General features: G+C 38.0%; 2 protein-coding genes and 1 long non-coding RNA gene across 4 annotated transcripts in view; all 3 read right to left on the reverse strand.

Annotated features, from left to right (window-relative positions):
- The window catches only part of LOC135163694 (sonic hedgehog protein), a 60,906-nt gene extending 49,124 nt beyond the window's left edge, over positions 1–11,782 (reverse strand). The window contains exons 1-3 of one of the 2 annotated variants that reach the window (XM_064123388.1): positions 11,566–11,782; positions 10,519–10,833; positions 9,190–9,356 (exon numbers count right to left, since the gene is read on the reverse strand). In XM_064123388.1, coding sequence (XP_063979458.1) covers positions 9,190–9,356; positions 10,519–10,833; positions 11,566–11,659 — 576 coding nt within the window. In that variant the 5' untranslated portion in view covers positions 11,660–11,782. Of the gene's footprint in view, positions 1–9,189; positions 9,357–10,518; positions 10,834–11,202; positions 11,421–11,565 lie in introns of those variants that run through there. The other variant, XM_064123397.1, reaches the window with a different exon arrangement.
- On the reverse strand, positions 2,654–7,051 carry LOC135163713 (uncharacterized). The gene is made up of 2 exons (XR_010299180.1): positions 3,660–7,051; positions 2,654–2,771 (listed from the first exon to the last, which is right to left on the reverse strand). It is a non-coding gene; the product is annotated as an uncharacterized LOC135163713 (long non-coding RNA).
- On the reverse strand, positions 7,220–8,975 carry LOC135163707 (SLIT and NTRK-like protein 5). Its single transcript, XM_064123419.1, has one exon. The coding sequence runs from the start codon at positions 8,753–8,755 to the stop codon at positions 7,382–7,384; it is 1,374 nt and encodes a 457-aa protein (XP_063979489.1). The 5' UTR covers positions 8,756–8,975; the 3' UTR covers positions 7,220–7,381.
- Positions 11,783–12,435: the final 653 nt, after the last annotated feature.

Genomic DNA, 12,435 nt, shown 5'->3' on the forward strand with positions numbered 1-12,435 from the left:
AAAAATTGCGCGGTGTGCGGTAGTATAATTGCAAAGGGAGATATGAATTCAAAACTAATCCACAAATATTGATCTTTGCGGATGGCATCCTTCTTGACTCTGATAAGATATCTCAATTGAATTGTTGAATGTTGGATAACATTTGGGTAAAACTGCTTCTCGATGGATTCTACGTTGGAAAAAATTTCACGAAAAATCGAAAGGTTTTTAAATTTTCATTAAACTTTTATTGAGATTTGAATTTCCACTAGAAATTGATTGGATTTCGATTCGAAATCCGGCCAAAGTAGAATACTATCGGAAAACTAATTTATGCAGGGAAATTAATGTCATGAAATTATGGAATTCAATCGGCCACCCGATGTGGTGTATAGTCAAGTAGCAGACGAAACCCGAGACGCGGCTATACGAGGCCGGTTGCTCATAATTTTCCCCCTAACAATGCCTATCGCAGTTCATGATTTGTTCCTTCGATCTCTCTCGGAAGTATAACAATAATCACAAAGGAAAAAGAGAACAGGAGAAATTGTACAGCGAATAGTCTCTCGAGTTATTGTTGATGGTAATGTGCTACTTACCTGACTAATGCTATGACTCTTACATTGTTACGAGTTTAAAGGGATTTAATCACCGTGATCCATTACAATCTACATGATAATTTTGTTATGCGATAGGATTTTATTCGCTGGGTGTTGAGTCTCGGAATTAATGCGGATGTTTATCGTGATTGGCTTAACTGGCGACTCTTTTATTGGGGTAATTCATTATCAGCCATTTGTTTTTCGGGATTTAATTGCCGGAAGATGATGGTTGAGAGACACTTAAATCTTTTTCATCGGTTGAATTGGATTACCGCAATTGATGATATAGGATTCGTAACTTTGATCAATTTATGATCAGGTAAATTATTACTTGACGGGCAGTCGGTACATTAGAGATCGTTAAAAATGTGATTCTCTGATAATTACTTACCGACGTCCGCTATAGCTTCAAATTGCAGCGAATGAATCTACCAACCGGAGCAAACGATCGAAAGCAACAGGTTTTCATAAAAATTAATAACAATTCGTCCCATTGGACCGGTAACTAGACAAGTATTTTAGGAAACAATTGGCAGGTAATTTATTGGCAACTGGTTACGGAGGTAATGACAAAAGCCGAAATAAATGCGCGAACTGGTGCTTTCGTTATTCGTTTTTTACGCTCGTCTAATGTAAAAATATTTGGATTTATGTGATTGTAAAATTTCTCTGCGGCTTATTTTCCAACCCCCACATTCATCAGAAAATTCTTACCTCACTTATCGTCTAAAATACCATTACGAATACAGCTTTCGGGCATTCGGGCTCTCACAAAAAATGATCCGCAATGCAAAGTATTTGTTCAATAAAGTGCTTCGAATATGGAATCATATACTGATCGAAATTGTGGATAGTTTTTATTCCGGTTCAAAGCTTAATGGCTAGTAAAATCATTTACTATTATCAGATCATATTAAATTTACCAAACCCCGTTAACAGCAAATAAATCAGTCTATCAATCCAGCATTACCCTCTGCCGTTATCAACAGACGTTTAGAGTGATGATGGAGTGAAATAGTGGGACTAAAAAATAATGAATGAATCAATTCAGAAGAGTAAACTTGCAGATGTCTAGCGATCGAAGAATAAGTGCTTTGAACTTATTTTTCGTCGTCTGTAATCAATATAAGAGTGTTTTTACTAAGTGTAAGCTTTAATAAAAAGCGTAATCTATAATTATATGAGGTCCTCACCTTTTATTTGCGCATGTTTCGAATGTGTGTCTTGTGATCCACTCGTCTATTTGTTAAGCATTTGCGTCGTGTACTTTTCGGTCATTTAATTCTGTATTCCTTAATAGTTTCTACTACAAATCATTTTTTCCAAATGTCACATATTTTGTGAGCTGTAGAACCTATGGTTAACTCATTTAGGTGATTTATTTATTAGGATTTCTCAACAAACCTCGAATTCCCGTCAATCGTCTATTTACTAGTCTGCTTACCCTATTAATTCCCGTTTCCCCAAAAAGGTGTGACTCTCGAGAGATTGGCTTATGGATGTTGAACATTCCCTTCATATGCTGCAAACAAACAGTGAGGAACATCCAATCCCGTCAAAATAGTGCGATGAACCAGTTAATTGCTATAATTGCCGACCAACGTCCGTCCTTGACTCGCCAACACCAGGCGCAACCAAAAATAAACCTTCACAAAATCACGTCTTCACATTTGTAATAAAGTTCTCTATACCACATGAATTACAAAAGCTAACCGCAACAATTTATTCATAAATAATACAATTATTCCCAAAAGAATGTTAGAAATGAAATTTACAAGACGAGAAGAAGAAAAAAAGAACAAAAAATACGTCGAATTTCTATAGAAAATAAATCAGCGATAAAGAGAAAAAAAATATCTGTCTATGGTTTAGTGGTTGTATTAAATAGTGGTACATGTTCCCAAAATGATTTAACGAACGTCGCTCCCCTAAACCTAATCTCTCTCTCCCTCTCTCTCATAGCTTCCTCGTCTTCTTGGCAGATGCACTCTCTTTGGTCGCTTTTCCCTTGCCGGCCTTATTCGCATACTTGTCGATGAGTGAATCAAAGAAACTCTCAGCCTGATTTGCTCTTGCCTTATTACGATTTTGAATAGCCAGTGCTAAATCATCGGAACCGCTGTTATTCTCATCGTTGTCAAGCGATCGAGATTTCTCAAGTCTTTCAGCCTCAGCCGCTTCTTTGGCCCACTAAAAACAACCATAAACCATCAAAAAATTATCCCTCCCAATAAATTACGTGAAGGTTTATATTTAGGATGTGTTTAGATGAGTTTATGTGAGTGGGCTGATGGTTTAGGTTTAGATGTTTTGGATCTTCGAAATTCCTTCGGGATGTAGTACTCGACTTGGTGTCAGTCTGAGGTACTTGGGAATTATTAATAAAATATTCGATAATATGTCCACTTCACCTACAGATACAGAAATTATCTCGTAACGGTTTCTCAAATAAAGCAGACACGAGTACAGTGGTGAACAGCAACTATTTTAATGCACGTGCCCACAAACTTTGGATTACCAAATCAAACATTTTCACTGTCTGATACATCATCAGGAGAGAAAAGACATTTTTAAAACTATTCGACACATGCTACAAATGTGAATGGCAAACGACCGGATGCCGCACGTGCGCACTGACTGAATGCAAATGATTACAAACAGAATGGTTGAGAGAAAAAAAATGAAGGTTTACGGTTAGGATAGTTTCAATGGAATTTTCAACTGAAGTTGTTAAGCGCATAAAAAAAATTTGACGAGGTCATTTCACTCCCTCAGGACAAATTTAAACATTTGCAGTTTTTTTAGTTCCGGAATCGAGGTACATTGGGATGAAGGGAAATGAAAATCGTATTCAGTCGAATTTTGCTGAACCAACAGGACCAATTCCGTTTTGCAAAAAAAAAGATTTTGAATTTGTTTGATTTTTGACTCTCCGACTAAAATGAAATGAAGTAGGTGGTCGATGAAAATGAGAAGTTTGTAAAACGACTCGAAAATACAGTCACGAAATACTTTCGCGAAATCCTTAGAATGATTGAAACGAACTGTTTAAAAAATGGAAACAACCGCTATAATTACCTGAAAATGACTTCAATTATTATGACGGTCCATAAAACTGTCAGAACACCATAAAAAATTTGTTTCTAGGCCCCATGAAAGGCTGTTTTGAGGTCCACATCATAAACTAGTTTACATCACCCAGTCCACAAAGTACTTCCGTACAAATAGAATCATAAAATCTTTTGCGAACTTTGTAGGCTTAACAATAAAATCTTCTATTCTCACAAAATGCCCAAATGAATTAACAGAAAATTCATCAGTGTCACGTTCCACTTCCCTGAATTTTACTAAAAGAATATTGAGCTCCAAACACGTTCAGTGCCACGCGAAATTCCGGTATTTATAATTTCTGGCAACTCTCCTTGTGGCACCTACCTAATGTTAGGTTCGCTAAGCATTGCATAACGAGGATTATTCTCCCGAGTCCATTGCCCACTACCACACGGATCAAACGAACGTCATCTACCTCAAAAAATCTTTCACAATTGTGTTTAAATAAATAGCGCCCCCTCCCTCGCGAATCTGATGATCCCGTACATGATATAGTTGATAAATAGTCATACCGTCGTCAATGAGATCATTTCGATGGCTCTACTGAGATAAGAAAGGCTAGGGTTCACGAATAGATAATTAGAAACATTATTGGTCAATTATCATACGTTGCAAAGTAGCGAAAAAAATGGTATTCCTGTAATTGCAGAGTACCAACTTGGGTATTAACACTCTCCAGTACCATGAAAAATTCATATTGGGAAATAATCGTGTGAAAAAGGGTGTAATCTAACCGACACTACTAAGGAAGCTAAATTATTCAAAGACAGCCTTGTCTTGCATTGATTTTTACCCAACAAGCTTGAGCCATTGATTGCAATTGTCACCTCTGAATGTCACTGTTACAGCCATGGACACCTTCAGTATTCAGCTAACATGATCTCAATGAAAGAATTTGCCCTGCATTTCTCGAAAAATAACACTGGAGCGTTAATAAGCACATTCTGGCGCAGATGATTAATGACGCTTAGGGATCTTAGTCATCGCAAATGCATGCGACCCTTGAGAAAGGCAGTAAATGAGTAACTGAGCTCTTCTGGAGGAAGTTAATTCAGATACACTAATCAGTGTTATAATGTTCAACACCCTCTGATTGATTTTAATTGATATAGCTGAGAGCATGAGGCAGGGAATTCTCATGATTATTGACTCTATTAATTCCTATTTGTTTCAATTTAATCCGAAGAAGAAATACCGCGGTTACATTGAAATGAAGTAACTTCTTTGGAAATGTTTAGAGGAAAATTGACAAGCTTCAAAAGCCTTTTGACATTTTTCGTCATGGCTCTCTTCATCTATTTATGCGAATTATATTGCCAAAGTGATCGATACAGAACTTTTAGAGCCCAGATGAAGCCCTTATAATCCTATTATTCTCAATTTTGGGTTGAAATCCACTGAAGAATTCCATTTGACGTGAAAAATCTATAGTAAGACAATCATTTGATTAACCGACTAGTAAATCCCTAACTGACTTAATTTTCTCGCTATTTCTGGCCGATTTTGGTGATTATAATCAAATTTACGAAACACTGAATAGGAACTTCTTCCTCTTGACGAGATTCAATAGTAAATATTTTGGAAAGCTACAGATTCAGAATATTCATCACGAGTTATTTTTAACCCCCAGCGACAAATCAAGACGGGAGAACATTGCAGACTTTTGACAAAAGCAAACATTATTCCCAGTTCTTTACAAGCTGACATGACTTCGGGGAAAAACAGACAAAACAATCAATAGTTAAGTGTACGTGGAGAACTCTAGGGAAGGTTATAATGGATCACTTCCCACTTAACGTTCTCAGAAATTCCTGGATGACACGACATACACGAATAAAACTAAACGAATTAATTACTGACTGAAGAGGAAAGATAAAGCTTCCGACAAAAAGATTGTTGAATTGCCTGATTGAAACGAGCAAAATCAAAATTATACATTGAAATCTCCCTCATTTCTCTAGCTAAACATTTGTAGCTGTCAAGAAATAATCTATTTCCTCGACATCATCTCCGCCTCATGTCCTTAAATTTAGATTCGAATTTTATATTAAAATAATTTTCGATAGCTCTAAAAGTCCAAGTATCAAAGCTACCCACAATATGCCTGAAATAATGTCTGCCCCTCTTGCCATCTAAATCGCAAAATACTTCACAAAGGGTAGTCCGTCACAGCTCATTAATGTCGAGACACGCAGTCTAGCTGTACTCAACATTTATGCAAAATTCGGCTCGACTGCAGAGTCCACTCAAAGAGGGCCGAGAAAAACAAAATTGTTGTTAAAAAAAATCAAGCAAAATGAGAGCATTCGTGACATTATTATGGGAATGAGAGACAATTCCGTGTGTAGACGACCTTGGTCCCCTTTAGACATCTGGCGCATCGCCCCGATGCCCGGAAACTGAAAAGCTACCCCAGCCAGTTCTCAAGAAATCCAACAAATCTCAAGTGTAGGTAAGCATGAAAGATCTGACATTACACAATCACCTTCACTCATCATCTTGGAATTCAGATCAAAGTACATTAAACCAGTGGGTGCAACTGTTTAAATTCCAGGAAAATAACTTGAAATTCAACGGTTACACAGACTGAGTATTAACAAGTATAAGTTTGTCCCTGATGCTAAAAGATACAACAGTGTTCATCTGTTCTATCAAGATTAAAATTTCAAATGTTTAGGAAGTAACGCTGAAAGGCGAATTGGTGGAAAACAGTTACAACAAGGAGATCGTTGTGATTTATATAAAACGATGGCGTTCAGAAGTGCGGTAGTAGCGAAATGGATGAATGACTCCGATTCGTTATTACATCTAATGGCCAATTGTGTTCAAATCCACCAGTCATTGAAGGTCGAGTGGTTGGTGGTACGAAACAAGAATGACCATTGGTGTGAATTATCAATGTGTATGTTTCAAATCTTCTATCGCTCCCTTTGAAATATCTCGCGTGCTATGGAAATATCACATGACTCAATTAACTCCTTCATTTATACTGATTGAGGGCGACTATTTCCAATATCTCGTGGAATTCAAGGCCACGATATTACTCTGCTTCTGGGTGCTACAACAAATTAATAATTCACCCACCAATTGGTATATTAAGACATGATTTGAAAATTGCATAATTTTTAACCCAGCATTATGCATATTGACATGGTGAATAGACATTGGTAATTATTCCATTAGCACTGCGGATGTAATGCGACCCTCGTACCTCGTTAATTCCAATTATTATTGTTATCACGATGTATCACATTGGAGTGTGTCAACGTTATTCATGCGGCGAAAAAAAAAGGCCATACAATGTACTTAAGCAAGGATCACGATGCATCGAGATATAACGTAATGAAAACCATTATGTTACGTACGCAATTCTCAACGAGCCATGGACATCTCTCATCTCACGACCCCTTCTAATCGAGCCAAATTCCATTGTCTCATTTCCAATTGTCCTGATAATGTTTTTCATCCACCGAGCGAGCTTCAAATTCGTTTGTCAAGTCTTGTTAATAAATAACTTAATCCATATATCATAGTTATTTCGTAGTTATTTGTCTGCTCTTTTTATGTTTATCTGATAAATTAAAATAGGTACACGAGTTTTGGGATTTTCCTTGCGTGAAGCTATGATTAATCGAATGAAGTCTTACATCCTCCCCTTCCCCACACACACACGCACACCCCCTCTCCAACTAGAACGTTCTGACGATTGTGTAGAAAATAGTCAGTAGGACTAGTCCAGCGGATGCTGCAGAGTGTGATGACGAATTTTTTGGTTTGGGTGTTGGAGACGATGGATTTGGTAGATTAATGTTAACCGGTGCTTTATCCTCCACCTGCTGGTAATTCTCAAGGGGGGTTGGGGGTTTCTGGACTTCACTGGTCGGTTTAGGCTCAGATGGTACTATTGATGGTCTTGATGTTTGGAAATTGGGCTCCTCTCGCAAAGGTGGTTGAGATGTTTTCACTGGCGGTGGCATTGATGGAATTGGGGGAAAATCAGTCTCACTGAAGGTGTCGTCAGAGCCACCGATCCACGTAATGTCTGATGATGAACCAGTCGAGTACCTAGTATCGTCTGTGTTGGGGTAGGGATCTTGGGTCGAAGACCTCGGTGTTTGCGGTGGATAATAAGATTCATTGTATGGTGCACGTGTTTGTGATACTTCGGGTTGTGCTTCTGTCGGCGATGTCCAATCGCGAGCTGGATAAGACGGCTCGGATGTGTAACTCGGTGTTGTATACCAGGGTACTGGAGTCCGGCGTGACGCCTCAGTGGTTGTTTCGTAGTTTGGATATGAAGCAGATGGTGAATAATTGGGTGCGGTGGTTTGATAATAATTAACAGTTGAATCTGGTGGTCTTGTTGAGATTAGGCGCTCTCGATAGGCAGGAGTTATTGGGCGCATGGGACTCACTGGGGGGGAGATGACGTCTTCGGAGATTTTACTCCACTCCGGATCTTTATCAAATGTCAATTGCTTCTCTTCAAGGACTTTCAATAAGGCATTTGGACACTTGAATTCTGGATTTTTCGCTATGAAAATTCGGGTCAGTCCCCCCAGACGCGATAGTTCGTCCACATTGAGACATTGCAATTTATTTCCCGATATTCTGAGATCAACTAGCTCAGGTGTATTATCGAAAACACCACCCTCGATACTCTCGATTTCATTGTAATTTAGATCTAGATACGTCAACTGTTTGAGTCCCTCGAACCATGACGCCCTAACAATTCTCAAGTGATTGTTATCGAGACGCAATTGTTGGAGATTTGTCAAAGCTTTGAAGGAGTCCGGCTCTATGTCTTCTATCCCGCAATGAGTGCATATCAATGTCAATACATTGGCGCCAAATCGGGAGAAGGTATCGCGAGTTATTCGCGGTATCTTCATATTTGAAATTCTAATTTTCTCGGTTCTCTCGGGAATTGTATACAGATCATTCACGTAGCCATTTTCACAGGCATACTCCACCATATCTTGATTTGGAACATTGACGCAGGCTCCTGATACGTATGTCGTGATCAGGAGCAGGGAAAATATATCACGAATTATGTTGAACATTTTTTTAAAATTCGATAATCACTTTTATCACTTGAATTGGTAATTGGGGGTTTGATAATTAACTCTCGCACATTTTTCGGGAAATTTTAGGCTCAATTGTTTCGAGGGGTGGAACGGGATGAATTGTAGGAACAATAGTGGTACGTGAACTTGGTAGAACTGGAGTGATCTTGAGTGCGCAACGGTTATTTATTTACCCGGTATACCCCTTCTATTTCAAAATCGACCTCCCTCTACTCCCACATGTGGTACGATCGAGCTAATAGGCTGACCGCCTATCGGTATTAAAATAGTCGCCTTCGATGTCTGTAAACGACACACCAGGGGCATCTTGTGGTATCTTTGATAACAATTATCTCAAATGCTCAGATTCAGCGGAAATTGGTGAATGAATTGAAGGATTTTTGTCTAAATTAATGGAGGTAGTTACTCACTTTGCGCTTTCGACGCTGAGTCTTCTTCTTGGGCTCATTTCTGAAGGACTCGTACTCAGGCACTTCCTCCGCTTCGATTAGTTTGAATATTATTTCACGGAGGCGGGGCTCTTCCTCGCAGTTTGTGAAGGGCACAGCTTCCAGGATATAGTCCATATCTCCTTTACCTTAATTGAGAGAATTGATGGTGGTTAAGTTATTTGGAATCATTGACAAGGTGTATATTATATGTGAGTCATAGAAAAGGATATGGAGTAGTTGGAAAAATTCTGAATGCTAATGAGGCCATGAATATTTCAGAGTTATGCCGGAAAATCATTCAAAAAGACATTAACTGCATTCTTGACTTTGTAAATACTGTAATTAGTCTTTCGAATTACTGGATACATTTGAACGTCTAATGGGTGCATCCAGAATTGAATATTTAAGAAGATACAGTCAAAAAACATTTGGAAAACATTCATTGGACTAAAGTTTCACTGAAATTCCAATGGACTTCAATTATTCCATGACAATTAATAACAATACCCCGATAAATACACTGAATATCTATATTTTCATTGAATGTTTAAATAATTTTCACGACCCTATTCCTGGTAAATCGATTTCAATGTCACTCGTCTGAAATTTGCTAGTAAACAATGCATAAAATTTCTATTTCTCTGCGATTTCTAGACTACAGGCCCTCGGGTGATAGTCAGCTGCAAGGTTACTTGCAACAAATGGCGTTAAACAATCAATAAAAGAGAAATCGTGAATGAAGTTATCACTGTTGAGGAAGTTTTGTTTTAATGTTTGCAAATTATGGAGGTTCTTGTTGTAGTTCAAATGAAATAGGCGGTTATGGAAAGGCGCTATGAACACTTAAATTATTACGAAGTTGAGGTGTTTTATGGCACTTCCATTGTTATGATTAATCTTGGAGATTTTTGCTATATTTTTTTCGTCTAAAATAACAATAATGCGAATTGGTTTTTGCAAAATTCTAGAGGAATTTCAAGAGTGTGACAATGGGTCATTAAAGTGAACAAATAATAAATGTAAAACAATTATTTCATAAATATTATTGAAAAGAAGCAGAATTTGATGAGAAATAATTCTTTATAACAGCATAAATTATCTGCATCAGAAACTTTTCGCATATTTTCTCTTAAAATCATTTACTGATGAAATTTCAATTACTTCAAATTCGTATTATTTACACCTAAAAACGAATATTTTATAGAGATTTTTGAATGAAAAAAAATGGCATGCTAACGTCGGTTTTTTCGCATTGGAGTTGTATTAATTGTTTGATTGCAATATTTTAGGGAATGCATTAGAACTTACTGTCTACGTAGGCTCGTTTCAAGTCTTTAATTTCAATGTCCGAGCCTTTGTACTCCTTCTCATATTTATTAATATCTTGTACGGTGATTGGTTTAAACAAAGTCTTCCAGTAGTCAGCCCAGTTCTTCATGACTACTTCCTCACTGTCTTCGTCATACTGGCCGGTCTCATCGTATATTTTCCTTTTGTCATCGCTACTGAGGATGGAGTGAATGAATCCCAAGACTTTAAATTTCTCTGTAGCCTCACCCTTCGTGGCCTCGTCCACTCGATCAGGATGGACAAGGAGGGATAATTTGTGATAAGCTTTCTTAACTGAAAATAATAAATCAAATGTAAAACTTTCGGTATTGGGTTTTGGGTATTAATTAATACCCAATTTTCGACACAAACACTTTCATTTATCCCATCGTTCACGTTTCGGGAGCTAGATGTAGTACCAATTGGGACGAAATTGTTTCAAACTACTCTAACATTGAACCAAACAATAAACAATCTTTTTCACCAGAGTATAGTAGCAGTCGTTGGATTGAGAAAGCGATTGATTATTACAACGTTCATGGACTTCATGTTTCCAATGAATATTGAATATTCAATCAAGCATTGACATATTGGCAACAGACTTCAACAGTTGTTTGCTGGCAACTTCAATATTAACGTGATAAAGAGCCCTTGTCATATCACCTGGCAATGTGTCATAACAAGCACGTTCCCATGAACCTCGAAACACCCTATAAGTTCTCATTATAGTATCAATAATTGATACTCATTTTTCCGTGAACCTGTGGGCCTTCAAAAGTCGTGAATAATGACCGAAGGCTTCATGCTCCCATTCCCCAACTTCAATGGCAGCGAATTGTGATCCAAATCGTCAATATACCAACGACTACTGCTCTTTACTGATACGAGCTAATCACGAAAATTAATGTTTTTGAACATTTCAAGTTACGAGAAGTGAAGAGAGTCGACAGAAGGGGAATATCCAATGTTGTTTACATATGATAAACATAGGGAGAGGTTAAGGGTGATAGACCGGGTTCAACTCACCTTCTTTTCCAGTGGCTGTGGGCTCAATCTTGAGAACTTCGTAAAAATTACGGCTCCCAAAGTATTTCTCACAAAGATCTATAAGTTTCGCCATTTTCGTTCTATAATTTATTAATACGTAGTAATTTTTGTGAAAGAATATTAGCTATTGTTGGAACGCAATCCAGAACGTTGACAATCCACGCTACGCTGCCATTTCTACCGCGAAAAAAATGAGGTGTGGTGGCGCCATCTATCATTTTGTAGGGACTTTGCTGTACTCCTCCGTGGAGACAACAGGATTGGGGGGGGGGGCTCCGTTTGTACTTTCTCAACTGTACAAATGATCAACTGTACAGAGCATTTTCAAATGGTGAGAGCACCACTGTGCAGGGATTCAACTATCGAGACAAAAATGTGGCTGTACATGTGGCGCTGGACCCAGCGCCACATGTACAGCTTACCTTTTTGTACAAACGGAGCCCCCCCCAACGACACAATTTGTTCATTTTGCGTAAAGCAATCATCTGTCGATTATTTACAGGCAGCTCCGGGGAGTTGGCTACTCATTAATAAAAATTAATTATGGAATTTAGCCAGATCGTTTGACAGTCATTAGTCGGTGTATATCAGGCTAGTTTTATCGTTTGTCGGATTAAATAAATTTTTTAATGGATTTTTCAAATATTAGGCGCCAAAAACACGAATGTTGGCTCCCAAAAAAAATCAATCAATTAAGTTCGACAATAGCTCAATCGATTGAAATTCGTTTGTAGGTCATTGACAGATGATTGTCAGACTCCTGCAAACGAATTCTATACCCAAAAATTGAAAAAAACTATTTAGAAATGTAAAAATGGCGCTGAGTCGGAATTGCCCGGGAGTGGTGCC

Source organism: Diachasmimorpha longicaudata, chromosome 1, assembly GCF_034640455.1.
Source record: "Diachasmimorpha longicaudata isolate KC_UGA_2023 chromosome 1, iyDiaLong2, whole genome shotgun sequence".
In the NCBI taxonomy this organism is placed as follows: domain Eukaryota; kingdom Metazoa; phylum Arthropoda; class Insecta; order Hymenoptera; family Braconidae; genus Diachasmimorpha; species Diachasmimorpha longicaudata.

Bases quoted from the DNA above. Each gene is read 5' to 3' on its own strand.
- LOC135163707 (XM_064123419.1), bottom strand. From the start codon at position 8,755: ATGTTCAACATAATTCGTGATATATTTTCCCTGCTCCTGATCACGACA.